Source organism: Natrix helvetica (genome assembly GCF_964273705.1).
Source record: "Natrix helvetica genome assembly, chromosome: 6".
Taxonomy (NCBI): domain Eukaryota; kingdom Metazoa; phylum Chordata; class Lepidosauria; order Squamata; family Natricidae; genus Natrix; species Natrix helvetica.
The window spans coordinates 77,564,962-77,590,593 of NC_138553.1; the positions used below are offsets into that span (position 1 = coordinate 77,564,962).

The 25,632-nt window shown below is 46.0% G+C and overlaps 1 protein-coding gene across 2 annotated transcripts in view; it reads left to right on the plus strand.

The window, feature by feature from the left end:
• VWF (von Willebrand factor) overlaps positions 1 to 25,632 on the plus strand; it is a 173,055-nt gene that overhangs the window by 5,711 nt on the left and 141,712 nt on the right. Inside the window, exons 4-9 of one of the 2 annotated variants that reach the window (XM_081957932.1) lie at positions 431 to 533; positions 829 to 1,037; positions 10,628 to 10,749; positions 18,427 to 18,643; positions 19,228 to 19,350; positions 21,988 to 22,099. In XM_081957932.1, coding sequence (XP_081814058.1) covers positions 431 to 533; positions 829 to 1,037; positions 10,628 to 10,749; positions 18,427 to 18,643; positions 19,228 to 19,350; positions 21,988 to 22,099 — 886 coding nt within the window. Of the gene's footprint in view, positions 1 to 430; positions 534 to 828; positions 1,038 to 10,229; positions 10,455 to 10,627; positions 10,750 to 18,426; positions 18,644 to 19,227; positions 19,351 to 21,987; positions 22,100 to 25,632 lie in introns of those variants that run through there. The other variant, XM_081957933.1, reaches the window with a different exon arrangement.

Below are 25,632 nucleotides of genomic sequence, written 5' to 3' on the forward strand. Positions count from 1 at the left end.
ACTTTTCTTATCAGGTTTTTCCGATATTATACTTAATAAAAACAGTCCAGTTTAAAATCTACATGTTTCCCTATCATCGTTTCTAACCATCTGTGTATTTTTGCCCAAATTTTGTTTGCTTTAAAATAGGTCCACCACATATGATAAAATGTGCCCATTTTTTGGTTATATTTCCAACGTCTGCTAGACATATTTTTAAACATTTTAGCTAATCTAGCATTTTATAAAAAGAAAATGGATGAACTTTTGATTTGGATGGCCTTGAGCATTTTGCACAATTTTTGGGAAATGAGCACACTGAAGAGCTGGTATTATACTAAATAAAAGCCATAAGAACAATTGCTTCTCATAATTTACCCATAATTGTTAAAAAGGAGAGCAAGCCAATGATTGTTAGTAAAAATGCTGTTAATCTTTTGTTTCATTTCAGGTGACTATCACAATGGAAAAAGAACCAGCCTTTCTCTGTACCTTGGAGAATATTTTGATATTCATGTGTTCTTAAATGGCACTGTGACTCAAGGCGAAAAAAGGTAAATATTTTGGTCACGTCGACATCAGTACAGAGAGTCCTTGACTTATAACCATAAATTTAGTGATCATTTGAAGTTGCAATGGCATTGAAAAAAGGAAGTTGAGGGCTATCTGTATTCCAGAATCAAAAGTAGCGTGTTCTAATTCTGCCCCGGATACTAAGGGAATCTCTCCTTCCTCTTGTAAAAAAAGGATTTTGATACCGTATGCTATCTGTATTCCAGAATCAAAAGTAGTGTGTTCTAATTCTGCCCCGGATACTAAGGGAATCTCTCCTTCCTCTTGTAAAAAAAGGATTTTGATACCGTATGCCTCAAACGGAGTCTTTCTGGAAAAGGAAGCTGGGTATTATAAGCTGTCCGGTGAGGAACATGGCTTCGTGGTGAAGATTGACACCAGCGGGAATGTCCTTCTGAGCCTTGCAGACAAACACTACAATAGGACGTGTGGACTCTGTGGGAATTTCAACAAATTTGCTGAAGATGACTTCATGACACAGGAAGGTGAGTATTCAGTATGTGCTCTGACCTAGGCTTCCTCAAAAAGCATGAGACAGAATCCTGGTCCTGACAAACCCCCTTTTATTAAACGAATGTTAATTCCTTTCATTCACATTCAGCAAAGGCCTGGCAAACAGTCTTTCAAAGGAATATTTATGACCACAGACCTTATCTATCTTGGAAAGCTGCCATGTCAATATTTCTCAAATGAGGGGCTGTACAAGGAAAAGACTGGGCACAGTGTCTCTGAGACTCACGGACAGATCTTCACACTCCTGAAACAAATTTAACGAGTGGTGAAATTCATTTTTTTTTTACTACCGGTTCTGTGGGTGTGGCTTGATGGGCGTGGCAGGGGAAAGACTACTGCAAAATCCCCATTCCCACCCCACTCCTGGGGGAAAGATATTGCAAAATCTCCATTCCCACCCTATTCTGGGGCCAAAATTTCCACTACCGGTTCTCTAGAACCTGTCAAAACCTGCTGAATTTTACCCCTGCTAACGACCGACCGAACGAATTGTTTCCTGCAAAAGCCCACTCCCCTTTCATTCCTCTTTTATTAGCTATGGGAAGGGCCATTCACCTACCACCTGTGACTTTACTCCCAAATTGACCCTGATTTCTGAGCTGTTCCTTTCTTCTGGCAGCTCTGCGCTTGCACACACACTGGGAACAGGATCCAGCTGTTCCTCTGCCTCACTGCTGTCTAGTTCTGTAGGCACCTGACCACTGCTAGATGGCCTCGGCCCCGTCTCTGCCTCTGATGCAGAGCCCTCATCTGAGCCTTCCCCAGCCCCCAGGACTGGCCCATGCTCCTCCCCAACCTCCTCACTGTCCGACTCTGCTGCCAGCTCTGCTGGTGGGTGCAACAGTATGCCTTGAATAGTATCTTTTGTTTATTGCCTTTTTCCTGGTAAAGTTTACTTGAAAGCTTCTAATATTCCTCACTCATTATGTGGTTCTTCATTGTGTCTGGAGCGTACCTCTTGGCAGGACATCTGCATCAGCCTGGGGTGGGTTGCTGCCAGTTTCACTACTGGCTCTCTGATTCCAGATCTGGAGCTGTGTCCTACTGGGAAAATATGCAATTTGTAATGCAAAGCTGAAAATGGTGTTTACTGAAAACAGCTGCTGGAAAAGAGGTGGTATTCAGCAGGTTACGGCTGGTTCTAGAGAACTTTTGAGTGGTTCAGAGAACTGGTAAATATCACCTCTGGCTGGCCCCGCCCCCTATCTATTCTCTGCCTCACGTGTCCCCGTTGATCAGGAGGGAATGGAGATTTTGCAGTATCCTTCCCCTGGAGTGTGGAGGGAATGGGGATTTTGCAGTATCCTTCCCCTGGAGTGGGGAGGGAATGAGGATTTTGCAGTATCCTTCCCCTGGAGTGGGGAGGGAATGAGGATTTTGCAGTATCCTTCCCCTGGAGTGTGGAGGGAATGGGGATTTTGCAGTATCCTTCCCCTGCCATGCCCACCAAGTCACACCCAACAAGCCACACCACACCCAACAAGCCATGCCCACAGAACCTGTAGTAAAAAAAATTAATCCCACCACTGGGCTGGAAGGCAAATGGCAGGTGATGAGTGATCTTTTAGGGAAGGTTTTGCCCTTGGTACAGCCGCGACAGGAGTTGGGTTTGAGCCCACCACAAAAATGTGCCTCTAAACATCTTGCAAATTCTACTTTAGGCGTGGCTGTACAAAGTTTAAGAATTTTAATGTATCTGACTAAGGCTCCGGCAGCTGGGCAGAAAAAAAAGCTTACTGGAATAAAATGTTTGTGTCATTTGAAACCTTTTGTATAGGGTCAATCCGTTAACAAGCCAAATGGGAAAGGTCTCTTCTTGTTATTTTTGATTCTGTTCCAGCCCCGATGATTAATTATACCTGAGAAACGTTTATTTCTATATATTTTTTTTAAAAAAAAGATGGAATGTTGGCTCAGTTTAAGAGTGCTGCATCCGTGATTAGGAAATTTCCTAAAAGGCTTGAAACGAAAAGAAAAGCAAGGCAGGGCAAAGTACAGGTAGCCCTCCACTTACAAGAGTTCACTTAGTGACTGTTCCAAGTTACGACAGCACTGGAAAAAGTGACTTATGACTCTATTTCATAGTTGTGCCCATTGCAGCATCCCCATGGTCACATGATCAGAATCCAGGTACTTGGCAATTGGTTCATATTTATGACGGTCGCAGTGTCTCTTGGTCCTCCTGGAATGCCACCCAGGGGTGGGATTCAAAAATTTTAGCAACCGATTCTCTGCCCTGTTGCTGGGTAGGCGTGGCCGTGGTGGGCATGGCCTTTTGACTTCCTGCACCATGGCAGGGGCGGGGCACTTTCCTTGAGCCTCTGTGAGGGCAAATGTGGCAACCCCTGGGCTGCGGAGGCTGGAAACGGGCCCGTTTCCAGATTTCCAGAACTTCCAGGAGGCTTCCATTTTTGCCCTCCCAGAGCCTCCGTGTGGGCCCTGCACTTACCTAGCATCCAAAACTGGCCATGTTGGAGACTCCTGGGAGGAGAGGGAAAGGATGGGCAGGGCCATCCAGTCCATGCAACTGCCGTTTCTGTGAACCAGATCTAAAATTAGCATCTACTTCGCCCAAATGGTGCGAACTAGCTGAATCCCACCCCTGATGCTGCCCCTCCATTGGTGAGATTCAAAAATCGGTTCAGTGGGCCTGGCTTGATGGGTGTGGCTTGGTGGGCATGGCAAGGGAAGGATACTGCAAAATCCCCATTTCCTCCAGATCAGCTGGGACTATGGAGTCAGAGAATAGAGAGGGGCAGGGCCAGCCAGAGGTGGTATTTACCAGTTCTCCAAACTATTTAAAACTTCTGCTATCGGTTCTCCAGAACTGGTCAGAACCTGCTGAATACCACCTCTGCCTCCTGGAAAGCCACAAAAGATGAGAATCAGGGCAAGCTGGTTAAGACCCATCTCCTCATCTACTTCCTGCCATTTGCTTCAATGGTCGAAGATGCAAAGATGGGTGTCTCCAGCAATGTTTGCAAGATGGAAACTATTTGAATATTCCCTCCTCTAGAAGTCCTGAACTCCAGAGATTCAGCTTTCAAAGAAAACAAGGAGCTTTCATTGAATGTCTCTTGGGATCTTTCTCAATGCCCTTAGATGGTCCATCCTCTCTGACTTCAACTTTAGAATCCTTTGGTGCTCTCTGAACTTGGTGGCTTTCTTGCAGCTGTTTCATCACCCAACTAGATTGTTCATCCCCCAACTAGTTGGGTGATGAAACATCTGCACGAAAACAACACGCTCAGAGAGAGCACCAAGGTTGAACTAAGTTGGGTGATGAAACATCTGCAAAGAAAACGAACAATCTCAGAGAGCACCAAGGATCCCACAATTGAACCCTGAGCTGCAAATATTCTCTTCCATTGGGGCTTCAATTTTTATTCCTTATTCTTTTGATTTTCAAAAGAGGACATGAGTATGTGGGCCACACAAGCATCTGAATTAGCTTTGTTTCTGCAAATGCTTCTAGTCTTCAAATAGACAGGCTTTAAGAGGCCTCTTTGGCAAATAATAAATGTTGGCCGATCAAGGTTTTGTCAGGAAGGTTGCTAGCGTTCCAGCAAAAATAGAGGGACGCGGTGGCTCAGTGGCTAAGACGCTGAGCTTGTCGATCAGAAAGGTTGGCAGTTCGGCGGTTCGAATCCCTAGTGCCTCGTAATGGAGTGAGCTCCCATTACTTGTCCCAGCTTCTGCCAGCCTAGCACTTCAAAAGCACGTAAAAATGCAAGTAGAAAAATAGGAACCACCTTTGGTGGGAAGGTAACAGTGTTCCATGCACCTTCGGCATTTAGTCATGCCAGCCATATGACCACGGAGACGTCTTTGGACAGCGCTGGCTTTTCAGCTTCGAAACGGAGATGAGCACTGCCCCCTAGAGTCAGGAACGACTAGCACATATGTGCAAGGGGAACCTTTACCTTTACCTGGGTATGGAGAGGGTTGTAAAGGTAACCATCAACCTTTAGTCTTCTGGGAAAAGTTTGCTGCACATCGTATGAACTATTGTGTGAATAGTTTGAGTGGTGGCAACTGTGTGGTATAAATGCTCTACAAAATCTGTATTTGCACTAAAAGATGGTGACTCCATATGTTTTCCTCTTCAAGATCTGAGTCACTTTTCTGGTTTTTCTTTTTGGGAGGACGGTCGGTGAATGAGCAGTGATAAACACGCTGGTATTATTTTCAGGAAGGAAACTTCCAGTTTGCTTTCTCATGGGAAAATAAAATACCCTGCGTGAAACGTATTTGAAGTTTAATTGTTCTTTTTTTAAAAAAATAAAAGATAATTGCCATATTTTTCTGCATCTCTGATCAGCTAGCAATGGGTCTCCCTCCTCTCCCCCCGCAGGAATAGAGGAACTAAATTTACAATCCGTTTTCTTCTTCTTCTTCTTTTAAACCAGTTCTTCATTTTTAAGAAATGGTTTGGGTTTCTGAGGTTGTCGCTACAGGTAGTCCTCAACATACGACCACAATTGAGCTCGGTCACAAAGAGAAACATTCGTGTAGGCGAATTTTGCCCATTTGACGACCCTTCTTCCCACAAGTGCTACGTGAATCGCTGCAGTTGTTAAGTGAGTCACACGGGGGTTAAGTGAATTTGGGGTCCCCGTTGACTGCCTCGTCAGAAGGTCGCAACAGTGGATCGTGTGGCCCAGGGACACGGCGACCGTCACAAATAGGAGCCAGTGGTCAAGTGTTCAGATATGGATCACGTGACCACGGGAATGCCGCAACAGTTTAAATTGTGAAAAACAGTCGTGAGTCACTTGTTCAGGGCTGCTGTAACTTTGAATCAGGGGTGAAATGCTACCGGTTCGAACCAGTTCGGCCGAACCAGTAGCAAAAATGCTACTGGTTTGCCTCAACCGGTGCTAAAATAAATGAAACCGATGATCAGCTGCGACGCGCGATTTATATTAGCTAGAAAGCAGGATTTCCTGCTTTCTGTGTTGTGAAGTGAGGGAAAAGAATATTTGTACAGTATTCCTGCTGTCTGAGGCCGCTCCCGATCCATCATAATTATTCTTAGGACAATTCTTTTGATGTTTTCTTCTGCTTGCATGTATAAGCCCGGTCTCCAACTCTGTGAGATGCAATTCATCTGTTGCTGTTCATTGGCTAATTTTGTGCTTTTGTTGCATGCTGTATTTTTTTCTAGGTCAGTGTTTTTCAACCTTGAGCCACCCAGGTTTTTTGGTTATGAGATGGGAGGCAAATCAATTTCATAATAATCTATATACTGTATATAAAAATGGCAATGTGTCTGTATGTTCCAGCATAACTCTGGAACGCCTTGAGCAATTTCAACCAAGCTTGGTACACAGATGACTTGCTCTCTGGAAAAAAATACTGTGGGGGTAAGACACCCCTAACACCCCTTTGGGTGTATGTTCTGTTAAGATACAGCCTGTTGTGCCTTAAAATGGCTTCTACTGTGCAGTGTGGTGAAGTTTCCATGGTAACAGCTTCACAGTACTCCACAAGGGGGCTCCCTCTGGTAAGGGGGAATATCCAACATTTGGTCTGGACATTTCCCCCCTATAAATAAATAAATACCCGGGCAATGCTGGGTTATCGGCTACTAAATAATCAACAAACAAACCTTGGTCACTTGAAGATGTGTGGACTTCAACTCCCAGAGTTCCCCAGCCAGCTAGGAATTCTGGGAGTTGAAGTCCACACATCTTCAAGCGAACAAAGTTGGGAAATATTGTTCTGGGGGAAAGTTTATGTGTGTGTGTGTGAGAGTCTTATTCCAAAAACTTTGTAACTTGCAGGCTGATATGATGGGGGCTGTGCTCTCATAAATAAGTCAGGAAATTTCCCCTGGGGCCTGAATTGCACCACTTTCCTTTATATGGTTTGAAACTGAAGCCAACTCATGAATTAAATCCTGAGTATCTTAACGCAATTAGAAGGGTTTCCTAGAAACGCAGGAGCCCAGAGTGATTTTTGAGAGTTGATCTGTTGGAAGAAATGTCCTTCTGGGTTCAGTTCCAAGTGGGGAGAAAGACACTGGAAACATGGAGGCTGCTTGGAAAGATGGTTTTAATGGTGGGCAGGATCCCATGCCTTGAAGATGCTGGGTGAAGGAAAGAAAGGGGCAGAGTGTCTCAGTTTTAAGCCCTCTCTGGGATTTTGAATTTGAGCTTGTATTCTGATTGGTTGTAAGACTCCCGTGGGGCCATGCAGGGGCAACTCTGTAGGCTGTCCTATGTCCCAGGCTTGGTTGAGCCTTGCTGGGTGATGTAATCTTCCCAGGTGCCATGTGGTGAGATGCAGAGGTTGGTTCCCACCGGTTTGGCTCGATTCGGCTGAACTGGGAGAGGTATGGCGGCAGGGGTGAAATCCAGCAGATTCTGGAGAACCAGTAGCAGAAATTTTGAGTAGTTTGGAGAACCAGCAAATGCCACCTCTGTCTGGCCCCAGAGTGGGGAGGGAATGGGGATTTTGCAGTATCCTTCCCCTGCCACGCCCACCAAGCCACACCATGCCCACCAAGCCATGCCCACAGAACTGGTAGTAAAAAAATTTGAATTTCACCATTGTATGGCGGCCTGGATCGTTGGAACCGTCAGCAACCCAGCCATGCCACTCCCCCCGAACCGGTTCCCCAGTCGGCGACATTGGCGCCACCACCTTGTTTTTAAGTTCTGCACATGCACAAAATGATTTCAATTGAATTGAACACAGTGCGCATCCAGCGCATGAGTGTATGCAAATGGCACGCCCACGTGAGCGAACCGGCAGTAAAGCTGTCCGGAACCCACCCCTGGTGAGATGGGTAGAGGGCTAATCCTACCTTTGTTGGATCTTGGGTGAGGGCATTTGCCTATGAATAGACCAAGGACGTGCGGTCAGGGGAGGCAGTGCCTCACCTCTCTTCATGAAATAATAGTATATAATATATAATATCGAAAGCAACTGGGGAACGACGAGAACCTTCCTGCCTCTGCTGGATTTCGCGCGCTCCTCGCGACTACAATATGCAGTCGCGAGGAGCGCGCAAAGTCCAGCAGAGGCAGGAAGATTCTCGTCGTTCCCCAGTTGCTTTCGAGGACTGCGGAGCGCGAGCCGACGGAGCACGCTCAGGAAGGCAGGGAATGGGATCACGTGTGCTGGAGGCTGAGGCAGCCTGAGCCTCCAGCACACGTGGTCCCATTTCCCGCCTTCCTGATGACGTCCCCAGCCTCACCAGCCATAAACCTCACCGCACGTCACTGGAATAGACCTAACTATCTCTTTATCTCTTACGTTTGGACATCTGCTGTGGGCTATTGAGGAGGGTGGGGGCTGTTAAGAGTCAGTCTGCTGTCAGCCCTTGGGCTGCCATTGAGGGGGGAGCCCGTCCATCGCCACGCCCGCTCCGCCATGCTTACATGCCACCAACTCTGCCACCTTGATGTTGACTCTCTGATGTTGGGTGGAGCCTGTAGCTGCAGGTGTCTCTCTAAGGCTTCCCTCACCGCTCTGCAGAGTAACTCTTCTACTTGGGTGCAACTGCCTCCTCAGAAGTAACTCTTCTACTCGGGTGCAATTGCCTCCTCAGAAGTAACTCTTCTACTCAAGTGCAACTGCCTCCTCAGAAGTAACTCTTCTACTCAAGTGCAACTGCCTCCTCAAAAGTAACTCTTCTACTCAAGTGCAACTGCCTCCTCAGAAGTAACTCTTCTACTCAAGTGCAACTGCCTCCTCAGAAGTAACTCTTCTACTCAAGTGCAACTGCCTCCTCAAAAGTAACTCTTCTACTCAAGTGCAACTGCCTCCTCAGAAGTAACTCTTCTACTCAAGTGCAACTGCCTCCTCAGAAGTAACTCTTCTACTCAAGTGCAACTGCCTCCTCAGAAGTAACTCTTCTACTCGGGTGCAACTGCCTCCTCAGAAGTAACTCTTCTACTCGGGTGCAATTGCCTCCTCAGAAGTAACTCTTCTACTCAAGTGCAACTGCCTCCTCAGAAGTAACTCTTCTACTCAAGTGCAACTGCCTCCTCAAAAGTAACTCTTCTACTCAAGTGCAACTGCCTCCTCAGAAGTAACTCTTCTACTCAAGTGCAACTGCCTCCTCAGAAGTAACTCTTCTACTCAAGTGCAACTGCCTCCTCAGAAGTAACTCTTCTACTCAAGTGCAACTGCCTCCTCAGAAGTAACTCTTCTACTCAAGTGCAACTGCCTCCTCAGAAGTAACTCTTCTACTCAAGTGCAACTGCCTCCTCAGAAGTAACTCTTCTACTCAAGTGCAACTGCCTCCTCAGAAGTAACTCTTCTACTCAAGTGCAACTGCCTCCTCAGAAGTAACTCTTCTACTCAAGTGCAACTGCCTCCTCAGAAGTAACTCTTCTACTTGGGTGCAATTGCCTCCTCAGAAGTAACTCTTCTACTCAAGTGCAACTGCCTCCTCAGAAGTAACTCTTCTACTCAAGTGCAACTGCCTCCTCAAAAGTAACTCTTCTACTCAAGTGCAACTGCCTCCTCAGAAGTAACTCTTCTACTCAAGTGCAACTGCCTCCTCAGAAGTAACTCTTCTACTCAAGTGCAACTGCCTACTCTGACGTAACTCTTCTGCTTGGATGCGGCTAACCAGGAAGGAGGCTGTGATGACACTGAGTGGGGGTGGGGCTGAGGGTCATGGTGATTGGTGATGGTGGTTGGGTGTCATCTGGGTGGAGTTGTGGGTGGAGCTGGGTGGGGTAATGGTGTGTGTGTGTGTGTGTGTGTGTGTGTGTGTGTGTTTGTGTTACAACCCCTGATATGCCTAAATATGGGAGGAAGGTCACTACTCCCTCTTTCTGTCCTTCGGCTCATCACAGAAGACCATGGCATACCAGGGGTTGTAACACAAATACATACCTATTTCCCTGGCTCAACTGATAAGGAGGCGAGCCTGTGGCTTAGTGGCTAAGACTCCTGCCTAAGATATAATACAGCCCAGGTTCAAATCCCAGTAAGGGTATGGCTAGCTGATGAGAGCTAATTAGCTCGAAATAGATCTATACTAGTCTCCCTTTATTTATTTATCAGTACAAATACAACATATACAACAAATACAATATATGATAGATAGATAGATAGATAGATAGATAGATAGATAGATAGATAGATAGATAGATAGATAGATAGATGGTGTTAACTTGGTTAGAACTGACTTGGATTTGCTTACCTTTGTATCATTGTCATTTAGTGCTGGTTATCACGTAATATTAGATAGAGATAAAGTTTTTCACCAAACAAACTGACTCTCTGTTTGCATTCAACGTGAACCCCGGAATGTAACATCTGCTTCCTGCCTAAAAAAAACCATGCTTCTCCATTTCTCATCCGGGGAAATATAACAGTCTGCCTTTTTAATATTTCCTAAAATAATTCATTTGTCTAGGAGAGGGGTAGGTGCTAATTTCCTACAGAAAATTTGGGAAAATAGCTTTTAAGGAAGATAGGCTTTGGGTGCTGTGTTACAAAGTAGATCTCTCCGTAATCCATTATAAGTGTCTTATTAACAAGGGAATTCTAATCAGAGGTTGACATACCGTTGCCTTTTCTCTCCTGTCCATTTTAGGGATATTGGAAGAGAACAGCTACAGTTTTGCGAACTCCTGGGCCATGAGTAACCAACAGAAGTGCCAGCGAGTAACGCCTCCAAGCTACACATGCAACATTTCCTCAGAGGCTGCAGAAAAGGTTTGTGTAGCAGTGTGAGACTCAGGGTCATCCCTTATTCGAAATAACAACAGGGGCGTGGTAGGGGGGTGGGAAACCTCCAGAAGATTTCAAAACAGGTAGTCCTCGGTTTACAACAGATCATTCAGTGACTGCTTCAATGGCACTGAAAAAAGGCTTCTGGTAAATAGTGCATAGCAGAGACATCACCCTGCCAACAAAAGTGCGTATAGTCAAGGCTATGGTTTTTCCAGTTGCGATGTCTGACTGTGAAGGTTGGACATAAGGAAGGCTGAGGGCCAAAGAATGGAGGCCTTTGAACTCTGGTGCTGGAGAAGACTCCTGCGAGTCCCTTGGACTGCAAGGCCATCCAACTGGCATGTCCTAGAGGAGATCAACCCTGATTGCTCTTTGGAAGGCCAGATCCTGAAGAGGAAACTCAAATACTTTGGCCACCTCATGAGAAGGAAGGACTCACTGGAGAAGAGCCTCATGCTGGGAAAGATAGAGGGCAAAAGAAGAAGGAGGTGGCTGGATGGAATCACTGAAACAGTTGGTGTGAGCTTAAATGGACTCCAGAGAATGGTAGAGGACAGGAGGGCCTGGAGGAACATTGTCCATTGGGTCATGATGGGTTGGACATGACTTTGCAACTGACAAGGACAAAATAGTGCATTGATTCAGGGACATTCTGACTGGCTGTACTTCTGAGTCTTCTGTTGTCAGATTGAGAGTTCTATATTTTGGGGGTGGGGGTGGGGTGTTTGCCCGCTTGTAAATACAAGGCAAATGCCCTCCAGGGATCAATAACTAGGAGAGATTTGCAAGAAAGAGGAACTGAAAGGCGGTGGTATGATCATCACAAACTTTATTAAATGTAAATACTTACAGGAATAACCCTGCAGTGCTCCTGGGAATAGACACAGGGCATGTGTGCCATGTTCTGCCATGGCATGTTGGTGCCAGCGGGCAGGATTTAAAGCTTTCATACCCAACACCCTGAGCATTGATTAATCGTGGGTGCAAAGCAAACAATTAAAAATGTATGAGTAACTGATAAGCTTATACAATGCCTTCCTTGTGAAGTCCTCAGTGACTCAGCACCTGGCCTTATTTCCATGTGTGTCCTCAGGCTGTGATAAGAACTTAATAGATGATAGAGATAGATAGATGAATGGATGGATGGATGGATGGATGGATGGATGGATAGAGAGATAGTGAGATAGATTGATTAATAGATAGCAAGATAGATAGTGAGATAGATTGATAGAGTGAGATAGATTGATAGAGTGAGATAGATTGATAGAGAGAGATAGTGATAGATAGTTAGTGAGATAGTAAGATTGTTAGATTGATAGAGATAGATGATAGATAGATAGATAGATAGATAGATAGATAGATAGATAGATAGATAGATAGGTGGATAGAGACAGAGATTGATAGAGATAGTGAGATAGTGAGAGGTAGTGAGATAGAGAGATAGATAAATAGATAGATTGATAGTGATTGATAGTGATAGATAGTATAGATAGATGGATGGATGGAAGGAAGGAAGGAAGGATGGATGGATAGACAGATAGAGATTGATAGTGATAGATAGATAGATTAGATATGGATGGATGCATGGATGGATGCATGGATGGATGCATGGATGGATGCATGGATGGGTGAATAGACAGACAGACAGTGATAGATTGATAGTGAGGGTGAGATAGATAGTGAGAGGTAGTGAGATAGATAGATAAATGGATGGATGGATGGAAGGATGGATGGATGGATAATAGACAGATAGTGAGATAGATAGTGATAGATAGATGATAGATAGATAAATAGATAGATAGATAGATAGATAGATAGATAGATAGAGAGAGAGAGAGATAGATAGAGAGAGAGAGAGAGAGATAGAGATACAGTAGATGGATGGATGGATAATAGATAGATAGATAGATAGATAGATAGATAGATAGATAGATAGATAGATAGATAGATAGATAGATAGAATGAAAGTTGCCATGTCCTGGGGGACACATAATCCTCTTTTTCTGCCTTCTGTCAAGTCAATGGGGAAGCCTGGTACAGTTAACAACTGAACAACCGCAGGGATTCACTTAACAACCGTGGCAAGGAAGGTTGGTAAAACGGGGCAAAAACGTATTTAACGAAAGCCTCGCTTGGCAACAGAAATCTTGGGCTCAGTTGTGCTCCTCGGTTCGAGGACTGCCTGTCTGTCAGCCACCCACCTCAAGAACGGCAGGAGGTGCTCACTCTAAAATTGCCTCCCCCCCCCCTCAAAAAAAGTAGCAAACAAATGATAAAGAATCCCACGAAAGAAAACCCGAGCAAGGACAGACGCTCTCTGAATTCTGCACATTCAGAAGACACATCACGGCATTGTCCGAGAAATATTTGCTGTCAAAGCAGAACATTGTTCTATTAATAGGGCCCTGGCCATGCCAGACCCTGTTGGAGAATTTCATTTTCCACAAAGAAAAAGAGTTTTCTTTGTTTGCTAATTTCGGCCTTGGCAACGCAGGGCTGCTCCTACCACTGTTTGTTTCAGGGTGCCATACTCAGCTGCTGAGATTCCGGGCACAATAGCTCAAGGAATTTCTCTTCTCATTTCTCTGCCTCTGCAGGTCCCAGTGCAGAGAAGGCGGCTTTCAGGAGAACTTCCGGGCTCATGCGGTGACTTAGACTAGAATAACAGAGTTGAAAGGGGCCATGGAGGTCTTCTAGTCCAACCCCCTGCTCAGGCAGGAGACCCTGTAATATTTCAGACAAATAGCTATCCAACATCTTCTTAAAGACCTCCAGTGTTGGAGCATTCACAACTTCTGGAGGCAACTTCTGTTCCACTGATTAATTGTTCTCACTGTCAGGACATTTCTCCTTAATTCTAAGTTGCTTCTCTCCTTGATTAGTTTCCACCCATTGCTTCTTGTTCTGCCCTCGGGTGGTTTGGGGAATAGTTTGACTCCCTCTTCTTTGTGGCAACCCCTGAGATATTGGAAGACTGCTATCATGTCCTTCTTTTCATTAAATTAGACATACCCAGTTCCTGCAACTGTTCTTCATATGTTTTAGCCTCCAGTCCCCTAATCATCGTTATTTCTCTTCTCTGCACTCTTTCTAGAGTCTCCACATCTTTTTTACATCGTGGCGACCAAAACTGAATGCAGGATTCCAAGTGTGTCCTTACCAAAGCCTTATAAAGTGGTATAAACCCTTCACGTGATCTTGATTCTATCCCTCTGTTGATGCAGCCTAGAACTGAGTTGGCTTTTTTGGCAGCTGCTGCACACAGCTGGCTCCCATTTAAATTATTGTCCCCTAAGGCTCCAAGATCCCTCTCACAGTTACTGTTGTTGAGCTAGTTACCACCTATACCAGGGGTGGGGAACTGTGGCTCTTTTGCGACTTGTGGACTTCAACTCCCAGAATTCCTGAGGCAGCTATGTTGGTTCTGGAATTCTGGGAGTTGAAGTCCACAAGTCGCAAAAGAGCCACAGTTCCCCACCCCTGACCTATACTATACCTTTAAGGGATGGCTTGCCTCTCCTTGGAAGTCAGAAGCGTCCTGATTGGAGTCTTGAACAAGCCAAAGAGTAATTGCCAGACAGGATGACCAACTCAACTAGGCTAATGTGTTTGTTAATTTTGAGTCTTGTCAAATGTTAGCTAAGGTCCATTTTAATTTAATGAATGAGTATTCTGTAGCAGTGGTGGGCTTAAGCCTATGATTCTATGATTTAAAACTTGGCCCGGGTGGGCAGAATGGAGCCAAGGCCTTCTTTCAATAGAAGAGAATATCTAAGTGTTAAACTGGAGTCCTGGGTGCTGTCTGAGTTCGGTTGTTGGCTTGTGGACCTTCATTACCAGACTTTTCAGTACTAAAAGAGAGTGGGGTTTGCCCTTTGTTTATATATAATATCTTGGCTTGTCAGTGTTGGTAGGGGTGTTGTTTTCTCCTTGGTAGTTCCTTGATTAGACTGTTGTTTAGTCCTCAATTGTAGTTCCTTGATTAGGAACTTGATGGTTTGTGTGGTCTTAATCCCTGCTTATCTCATTGTTGATTTCTAGTGAGGAAATGGCCTGGTCATTCTGTCGCCTTTTTATTGTCTGTGAATGCTGTGTAAATGTTGTTTATCTCTACGTGCCTGTTGATGGCTGATTTGTCTAAGGGCCAAGTTCCCACGAATTCCTTATCAATTTTTGGATTTAGCTTAGTCTGCTCGTAATTGACCAGTTGAAATGATGATTGAGTCTGTCCATCTGCTGGGAGATGAAGGAGTTTTCATCATGCCTTCTGACTGCTAGTTGGTTTTCACGGATGCGTTTTGTTAGTTTTCTGTGCGTCTGTCCTACATACTGGCTGTTCGTCCCGATTTACTTCCTGGACTCCTGGGTCTTTTGGTTTACTTAAGATGTTTTGGAGAACTTTGATTAGTTTGTGTGGATTGGTTGGATTGTGAGACCTTCTTCCTCGGTAAACTAGTCTCTTAAGGGCCCCCTTTATATTAAGATTCCTGAAAGGATGGTAGGAATTCAGCCACAAAGCATTTTGTGGGATGGGCTGCTACGCCTTTACCAAAGACACAATTTCAATCCTTGGCTGCAGGCCTGACATACTTCTGAATGTTGTCTTGCATCGGTTATTTATTTATTTATAAAATTTATACATTTATAAATTTAGAGCTGAGGTCAGGAGTGGGTTTCAGCAGGCACTACTGCCGGTTCTCTCATGTGCACGCTGTATGCGCATGCTTGATGCATGCTGTGCACATGCACAGTGCAATTCAAATTGTTCTGTGCATGCGCAGAACTCAAAAACAAGATGGCGGTGCCTATGGTGCTGCCTGGAGAACCGGTTCGGGGGTGTGGCAGGCCTGGGTCGCTGCCAGTTCCAGCGCCAAACCACTACCAGTTCAACCAAACTGGTCTGAACCGCTAGGAATCCACCACTGGCCGAATGGTTGAGAAATGAACTGGGATTTGAAATAAGCGTAGAGGGAAAAAACGAAAGTGAAAATCCCAAAGAATAGACTAGCTAAGCTGAGAATCGTGGTGGCGCAGTGGTTAGAATGCGGTACTGCAGGCTACTTCTGCTGGCTGCCGGCTGCCTGCAATCTGGCAGTTCGAATTTCAACAGCCTTAAGGTTGACTCAGTCTTCCATCCTTCCGAGGTGGGTCAAATGAGGATCCAGATTGTTGGGGGCCATAGGCCGACTCTGTAAACTGTTTAGAGAGGGCTGTAAAAGCACTATGAAGCGGTATATAAGTGCTGTAAGTGCTATAAACTACCCTTCAAGGTAACTGGAATGCCTTTATTTAGCCGCTTTGTTGGCTTCAGGAAATAGCTCATTAGATTTGCCTTTCCACTGGCTCATTGGCTTTTTGTCACTTGATATAATAACCTTTGCACCTAGTTTTCTTTACATGCAGCTTGGAGGTAGGCATTTCTTTCAAAACAAGGACAGAGTTAGTTTCATCCTTCGAGAACATTCAGTAGCCATGGGGGAAAAAATCACCACCCCATAATGCTTATGGATTCAAAGCCAATAGCATCGATTTTCCATACAGTAGCTCTCCATTGTTCTACAGTCAAAGGTAAAGGTAAAAAGATCCCATCTCATATATGTGCTAGTCGTTCCTGACTCTAGGGGGCAGTGCTCATCTCTGTTTCAAAGCCGAAGAGCCAGCTCTGTCCAAAGACATCTCTGTGGTCATGTGGCCAGCATGACTAAATGCTGAAGGCGCACGGAACGCTGTTCCCTTCTCACCAAAGATGGTTCCTATTTTTTTCTACTTGCATTGCTGCATGATTTTGAACTGCTAGGTTGGCAGAAGCTGGGACAAGTAACAGGAGCTCACTCCGTTATGCGGCACTAGGGATTCGATCTGCCCAACTGCCAACCTTTCTGATCGACATGTTCAGCGTCTCAGCCACTGAGCCACCACATCCCCTTGTTCTACAGTAGAGCCTTCCATGTAGAGGATTAAATTTTTAGAAACAAATCGCAAATATTTACGTTCTTTTGAATAGACAAATGAAACCCAAAGCTTGATCGTGTTGAAGCTTGCAGCTATAGTAAGTCTTTTTATAACATCCTCTCTTGTTTTAGTCTTCAGAACGTCAACTTTTGACCTGGAAAATATGGGGCTTAAAATGAGCTCTTTGTAAATAGTTAGAACTGAAGCATTTCCAAAATATAGTATACTGTTAGTTTTGGATCAAAGATGTATTTCATACCAGTGTTTCGTTCTTTTATATTTTATTCCACAAGAACTATGTTTCTTTATTTCTGTTTAAACAAGTATTTATTTAAGGAGGGATTGTGAGCTATATGAATTTGCTTCCTCCCTCTTACTGGAGACAGACATAGCTTTTTAGAACAGTATAGTTTATTATTCATTTATTTTGCCGGACTGCATTTGAGTGGCATCTAGCAAAAATAAGGATTAAAAAAATCATGGAAAACAACCGAAAAGCATAAAACAACATCAGTCATAATAGGTCAATGAAACAATGCAAGCAATACTCTTTTCCCAGAACGAAGTTGTCATTTCTCTCTTGTGTATTTGTGAGTTAAATGGTGGTTTGTATTTGTGGACGCAAGTTAACTCTTTGGGCGTAACAATTGCCTTTTGTTGTTGTTGTTGCTTGCTTGTTTGTTTTTTTTTGTTATTGTTTTTAAAAGATCACCTAGTCTGGTTCTTGCAGTTCAAGTTTTTTTAAAATTTGTTTATCAAAATATTAAATATAGGAATGCAAATAAATATGAAAATAATGGAAAAATAGAGGTGGAAAGGGGGAAGAGGAAAAAGTGTAAGGGAAAGTAGAATGATCCATTTTTCAGCCCATTTTTGGCTGGCAGAATGCTGCAGAAGGCCATGGAGGGTGAAAATGAGATGCAGGAGGGCCACGTGCCCTGTTTTGGCCAGCAGTGTGCTTAAGGAGGCATCTGTCCCGCCCTCCCACCCCTCCCTCCCACCAGCCCATAGAGAACTACAATGCTGATCCAGCCCACTGTTCTGACCGAAGCTTCCCAAGAGCATGAAACAAACTCCTTGTCCTGACAAAAAACCCTTTTATTAATTGACTGTGAATTCTGCTCATTCGCAACCAGCAAAGTCTTTCAAAGGAGGATTTACAGTCACAGACCTTATCTGGCTTGGAGAGCTGACAGAACGATATCTGCAAAACCTGGCAAGGAGTCACGAACCAATTAAGTGAATTAATGGTCTTCTGCAAACTCCACTCCCCTTTTGCTCCTGTTTTATTACCTCTGGGAGGGGCCATTCACCATCTACCTGTGGCCTTACTCTCAAGTCGACCCCTGTTCTTTAGCCGTTTCCCTTCGTCTGGCAACTCTGCGCATGTGCACACTGGGAACAGGCTCCAGCTGTTCTTCTGCCTCGTTGCTGTCTGACTCCGAAGGCAGCTGAGAACTGGCGTACGGCTTTGGCCCCATCTCTGCCTCCAACACAGAGCCTTCATCAGAGCCTTCCCCAGACTCCAGGACTGGCCCATGTTCCTCCCCAACCTCCTCACTGTACAAATCTGCTGCCGGCTTCACTGGTGGGCCACAACACCCTTGAAAAAATCCAGTTTGACACCTCTGCCATAGATCATCCCCCTTCCTCCCCTGTTTCAGTCGATGATGGAGAGTGGTCATTCCAGTTCTTCTCTTTCTGCAGGACTTCATCGAAAACTGCCAGCTACTAAAGACTTCCTCAGTCTTCTCTAAATGTCATCATCTGGTGGACCCCGAAAAGTTCATCGGCCTCTGTGAAGAAGACATGTGCCGATGTGCTCAGGATAGAGATTGCCACTGCCCAGTTTTTCTCGAGTATGCTCGAAACTGTGCCCAGCAAGGGGTGATCTTGAAAGGTTGGCCAGCCAGTAGCTCCTGCAGTAAGTTTTCTGGATTTATGTTCTTGGGGATGATGGGTTTGCTAGTTCTAGAGTCAACATTGCATATATTGCCCTTATATGGGCCAAGGACTGGGAGCTACCAGTGCAGTATTGCAGAATTCTACAAGCGTAGGTATTGAGGGGGGCCCATAAGTGACATCTAAAAGGAACACAGTGGCTCAGGGGCTAAGACGCTGAGCTTGTCGATCAGAAAGGTCGGCAGTTGGGCGGCTTGAATCCCTAGCGCCGCGTAACGGAGTGAGCTCCCATTGCTTGTCCCAGCTTCTGCCAACCTAGCAGTTCGAAAGCACGTTAAAAATGCAAGTAGAAAAATAGGAACCACTTTGGTGGGAAGGTAACAGCGTTCCGTCGTTGAGTCCTGCCGGCCACATGACCACGGAGACGTCTTTGGACAGCGCTGTCTCTTTGGCTTTGAAACGGAGATGAGCACCGCCTCCTAGAGTAGGAAATGATTAGCACATATGTGCGAGCGGAACCTTTACCGTTACCTATTAGGAAGTTTCTCCTTAATTTCAGGGCGATGATGCCTGCAAGGTTCATTTCTCTCTCTTCCACCTTTTCAGGACCAAGATGTCCAAGTGGCTTGGAGTACCATGAGTGCATCTCCCCTTGTGCCAAGACCTGCCAGAGCCTAAATATCAACGAAGTGTGTCCGGAGCAGTGTGTTGATGGTTGCAGCTGCCCTGGTAAATCTATTTGCAAGCGTTTGTGTACAGCAGAAATCTTTGTGTTTCCCATTTTACTCATTTGAGAGAAGGAGGCCACTGTCCCTTTTGAATGTTTGCAAGTATTTATTGATCCCCCCTGCATGTCCCTTCTCTCAAAGGACCACTTTTTCATTTTTAAAAAAAAGGGAGGGGGGAGAAAGGGATTAGGCACATTCCATCATTAACTGGCAGATTCTGGCTTATTTCTGAGAGATTTCCTTGCGAATGGAGGAAAGGAGAAAAAGATGCCACTCCGCAGTAGCCAAGAGAAGAAAAGTTTGGTCGTCTTTTGTCCCAAGTGTGCTTTCTTTCAGGAGCCAACTAAACTTCCTTAGCTTTTTTTTTTCCCCTTTGAAGATGTTGAAGAAGCTTCTTGGATGAGAAGTGAAATGTTTTCTCAAAGGGAAAAAAAAAACCAACAAAAACCAGTTGCCTCCTGAAAAAGCACCTTTGGGACAACCGTGACTTGAATGACTGAGAATCTTTACGGACTTCTAGCTATGCAATTTGAGAGGAACATCCTTTGAATGGTGTGGGAGTATAAACAGATTCCCCCCCCCAAAAAAAAATTCCATAATAATTGCAGACTACAGGAACCATTTTCATCACTCAGGTGACCTTAAGGACACAGATAAACCTCCAAGTGGCCTCAAGGACCCTCTAAAACTATGCTGGCTGGGGGATTCTGGGAGTTGAAGTCCACAGGACTTAAAGTCGCCAAGTTTGAGAAACACTGCTCTAAAAGGATACAAATGTCCAGCTGTCTGCAAGGAGTATCAATCCTTCCATTCCCTATTCGTTCAGAGCTGAAGAAGCTTCTTGGGTGAGAAGCGAAATGTCTTCAAGGGAAAACCAGAAAGTCCAGTCGCCTCCGTAAAAAAAAGCACCTTTGGGACAACCGTGACCTGGATTGACTGAGGATCTCCACAGACGCTCTAGAAAAAGCAGCCTGCAGAACTTCAGCCAGAGAAAATGACAACCAAATTTTGCTTCTCCTGCCTACTGCTGAGTGCCGTCTTTTTCTCCTTTCCTCCATTCACAGTGAAATCACTCAGAAATAATCCAGAATCCGCCAGTTAATGCTGGAACGTGTCTAATCCCTTTCTCCCCCACTTTTTTTTAAAATGAAAGAATAGTCCTTTGAGAAAACAACACTCAGGGGGATAAATAAATATTTGCAATTTGGGATGGAGATCCTTGGAATGGTGTGGGAATAAGAATGGATTTCCAGAGGGAAAAAAATTGCAGACTACAGGAACCATTTGCACTACTCAGGTGACCCTGAGGACATAGATAAAACCTCCAGGTGCTTCAAAGCCCCTCTAAAAGGATGCAAATGACTAGCTATCTGCGAGGAATGTAAATCCTTCCATTCCCCACCATCCAGTCAGAGCTGAAGAAGCTTCTTGGAGAAGCGAAAGAAAGAAGAAAAAAGAAGGAAGTCCAGTTGCCTCCTGAAAAAGCACTTTTGGGACTTTTTCTGGAGAGGGTTCAAACTGAGGGTGGTGGGGCTTTCAATTGTTCAGGGGGGTCTGTGTCACATGGACGCCTCCGCTGAGTTAGAAAAAATCAGGCCTGGTGGCTACAGGCGCTTAGCGCCTGGCACTGAGGTATTTGCTCTGAGGCATTTTGGCACCATCATCCAAGCTTCCCGGTGACCTTGGATGAACTGAATGTGTGGAGGAGAGTGAAATCTACAGTCCTGTTGTTATGCAGCCCCCCGGGGGGGGGGGCAGGCAGGCCCCTGCACTTTACAAAATTCACAATTCCCTGCTCCCCCCCCCAAAAAAAAAATCTAAAAATGACTTTTCCATAGTTTTTATGTTGTGGCTTTATGTCCTAAACTACAGTGAGGAAGTGGGGTGGTAGTGAATTTTTATGCCTTGGAGGATCTGGGCACATCCATCAGAGTTGGTTCCTGGACTGGTCTTTTAGAATAGGCTTCGGCCGGTTTTGCAAAATATACAAAAATCTTTTGCAAAAAATTACTCTGCAGAACTGAAATTGAAACCAATCTTCCTTCCTCCCTCTCTAACTCCCTCCTGCCCTCCTCCACTTTCCTTCCTTTCTGTCCCTCCCTTTCTTCCTCTCTCCTTCTCTCCCTCCATTCTTTTTCCTCTTTTCTTTCCTTCTTTCTTTTTCTTCCTTCCCTCCTCTCCCCCTCCCTCCCCCTCCTTCCTTCCTTCCTTTCTCTCCCTCCCTCCCGTCCTCTCTTCTTCCCTCCCTCCATTCTTCCTTCCTTCCTTTCTTTTCCTTCCTTCCTCCCTCCCTAACTCCCTCCTGCCCTCCTCCACTCTCCCTCCCTTTCTTCCTTCTCTACCTCCATTCTTTCTTCCTCTCTCCTTCCCTTCTTTCTTTTCTTCCTTCCTTCCTTTCTCCCTCCCTCCTCTTCCTTCCTTCCTTTCTCTCTCTCCTTCCCTTCCTCTCCCCTTCCCTCCCTCCATTCTTCCTTCTTCTCTCCTTCCTTCCTTCCTTTTTCTTTTTTTCTTCCTTCCTTGCTTCCTCCCAAACTCCATTCTCTCTCTTCCTCCCTCCCTCCCTCCCTCCCTCCCTCCCTCCCTCCCTCCCTCCCTTTCTTTCTTTCTTTCTTTCTTTCTTTCTTTCTTTCTTTTCCAGAGGGAAAGCTCCTAGATGGTGATGTTTGCGTCGATGCCCAGAATTGCTCCTGCATAAATTCTGGCAAGAAATTCCCTCCTGGCTCTTCAGTTTATCAGGACTGCAACTCGTGGTAAGCATAATCCTTGGATGGAATATGAAGAGGACCCTATAAACCATAAGGCAAGGCCAAGTCAGGGACCTTCCAGTTCAGTGTTCTGGGCAGGATGGCGGCCCAAAGGGCACCCAGGAAGCTCACAGGCAGGGACAGGAGAGTGGCAGTACTCTCAACCTGCCCTTAACCACCTGGCACTTTAGGTACCTCACTTTAGAACCAGAATGCCAGAATGTCAGAAATAAGAGAGAAGGACTATCTATCCATTCATCTATTTCTTTATTTCTCAACCTTGGCAAGTTGAAGATGTCTGGACTTCAACTCCCAGAATTCTCTCAGTCAGCTGGCTGGGGGAATTCTGGGAGTTGAAGCCCAGATGTCTTCAACTTGTCTGGGGGAATTCTGGGAGTTGAAGCCCAGATGTCTTCAACTTGTCTGGGGGAATTCTGGGAGTTGAAGCCCAGACCTCTTCAACTTGTCTGGGGGAATTCTGGGAGTTGAAGCCCAGACCTCTTCAACTTGTCTGGGGGAATTCTGGGAGTTGAAGCCCAGACCTCTTCAACTTGTCTGGGGGAATTCTGGGAGTTGAAGCCCAGACCTCTTCAACTTGTCTGGGGGAATTCTGGGAGTTGAAGCCCAGACCTCTTCAACTTGTCTGGGGGAATTCTGGGAGTTGAAGTCCAGATGTCTTCAACTTGTCTGGGGGAATTCTGGGAGTTGAAGCCCAGATGTCTTCAACTTGTCTGGGGGAATTCTGGGAGTTGAAGCCCAGACCTCTTCAACTTGTCTGGGGGGAATTCTGGGAGTTGAAGCCCAGACGTCTTCAACTTGTCTGGGGGAATTCTGGGAGTTGAAGCCCAGACCTCTTCAACTTGTCTGGGGGGAATTCTGGGAGTTGAAGCCCAGACGTCTTCAACTTGTCTGGGGGAATTCTGGGAGTTGAAGCCCAGACGTCTTCCACTTGTCTGGGGGAATTCTGGGAGTTGAAGCCCAGATGTCTTCAACTTGTCTGGGGGAATTCTGGGAGTTGAAGCCCAGACCTCTTCAACTTGTCTGGGGGAATTCTGGGAGTTGAAGCCCAGACCTCTTCAACTTGTCTGGGGGAATTCTGGGAGTTGAAGCCCAGACCTCTTCAACTTGTCTGGGGGAATTCTGGGAGTTGAAGTCCAGATGTCTTCAACTTGTCTGGGGGAATTCTGGGAGTTGAAGCCCAGATGTCTTCAACTTGTCTGGGGGAATTCTGGGAGTTGAAGCCCAGACCTCTTCAACTTGTCTGGGGGGAATTCTGGGAGTTGAAGCCCAGACGTCTTCAACTTGTCTGGGGGAATTCTGGGAGTTGAAGCCCAGACCTCTTCAACTTGTCTGGGGGGAATTCTGGGAGTTGAAGCCCAGACGTCTTCAACTTGTCTGGGGGAATTCTGGGAGTTGAAGCCCAGATGTCTTCAACTTGTCTGGGGGAATTCTGGGAGTTGAAGCCCAGACCTCTTCAACTTGTCTGGGGGGAATTCTGGGAGTTGAAGCCCAGACGTCTTCAACTTGTCTGGGGGAATTCTGGGAGTTGAAGCCCAGACCTCTTCAACTTGTCTGGGGGAATTCTGGGAGTTGAAGCCCAGACCTCTTCAACTTGTCTGGGGGGAATTCTGGGAGTTGAAGCCCAGACGTCTTCAACTTGTCTGGGGGAATTCTGGGAGTTGAAGCCCAGACCTCTTCAACTTGTCTGGGGGGAATTCTGGGAGTTGAAGCCCAGACGTCTTCAACTTGTCTGGGGGAATTCTGGGAGTTGAAGCCCAGATGTCTTCAACTTGTCTGGGGGAATTCTGGGAGTTGAAGCCCAGACCTCTTCAACTTGTCTGGGGGGAATTCTGGGAGTTGAAGCCCAGACGTCTTCAACTTGTCTGGGGGAATTCTGGGAGTTGAAGCCCAGACCTCTTCAACTTGTCTGGGGGAATTCTGGGAGTTGAAGCCCAGACCTCTTCAACTTGTCTGGGGGAATTCTGGGAGTTGAAGCCCAGACCTCTTCAACTTGTCTGGGGGAATTCTGGGAGTTGAAGCCCAGACCTCTTCAACTTGTCTGGGGGAATTCTGGGAGTTGAAGTCCAGATGTCTTCAACTTGTCTGGGGGAATTCTGGGAGTTGAAGCCCAGATGTCTTCAACTTGTCTGGGGGAATTCTGGGAGTTGAAGCCCAGACCTCTTCAACTTGTCTGGGGGGAATTCTGGGAGTTGAAGCCCAGACGTCTTCAACTTGTCTGGGGGAATTCTGGGAGTTGAAGCCCAGACCTCTTCAACTTGTCTGGGGGGAATTCTGGGAGTTGAAGCCCAGACGTCTTCAACTTGTCTGGGGGAATTCTGGGAGTTGAAGCCCAGACGTCTTCCACTTGTCTGGGGGAATTCTGGGAGTTGAAGCCCAGATGTCTTCAACTTGTCTGGGGGAATTCTGGGAGTTGAAGCCCAGACCTCTTCAACTTGTCTGGGGGAATTCTGGGAGTTGAAGCCCAGACCTCTTCAACTTGTCTGGGGGAATTCTGGGAGTTGAAGCCCAGACCTCTTCAACTTGTCTGGGGGAATTCTGGGAGTTGAAGTCCAGATGTCTTCAACTTGTCTGGGGGAATTCTGGGAGTTGAAGCCCAGATGTCTTCAACTTGTCTGGGGGAATTCTGGGAGTTGAAGCCCAGACCTCTTCAACTTGTCTGGGGGGAATTCTGGGAGTTGAAGCCCAGACGTCTTCAACTTGTCTGGGGGAATTCTGGGAGTTGAAGCCCAGACCTCTTCAACTTGTCTGGGGGGAATTCTGGGAGTTGAAGCCCAGACGTCTTCAACTTGTCTGGGGGAATTCTGGGAGTTGAAGCCCAGACGTCTTCCACTTGTCTGGGGGAATTCTGGGAGTTGAAGTCCAGACCTCTTCAACTTGTCTGGGGGAATTCTGGGAGTTGAAGCTCAGACGTCTTCAAATCTTCAAAGATTGAGAAACACAGATCTATTTCATCCCCTTTTTTCAAACTACGCGGGTGAAATTTTCTTTCTTTCTACAACGAAAACACACACAGCTGCCTTGCACACAAACAGGAACGACATCGGCCTGCCCTGGTGTCATCATGCAAACTGCCCACCCTTTTGCAAGTGACAACTGAGCCTCATACAACCTCCCGTTGCGTGTCTCGTATTGACACAGTTGACCCGTTGCTTTCGGCCTACTTCCCTTTGGTGTGAGCTGCAGAGGGGAGGGAAATGCCTTCCTCTTGCAGAACTGAGAAGGGGTGAGGAGAGGAGGCGGGCTGGGTGAGAGTTTCTGGGCTGTCCAATTGGTCAGCTGGAGGGGGGAAAGGAGGGGCGATGTGAATAGCTCTTTGTCCGCTCGCATTTTAAGGTTGGCAGGAATCACGAGGATTGTGGGTTGCCAAGGCATTGAGAATAAGCAGGGGGTGTTGAGTTGGTGATGTGAAATGCCCATGATTTAGAAAGACAGGATTTCTTGTCTGTCGTGAATCTTGGCATTTTCTGGGCCTGATTGTTTTTCTTGCCAAGGTTTCATGACCAGTTTAGGTGGCACCA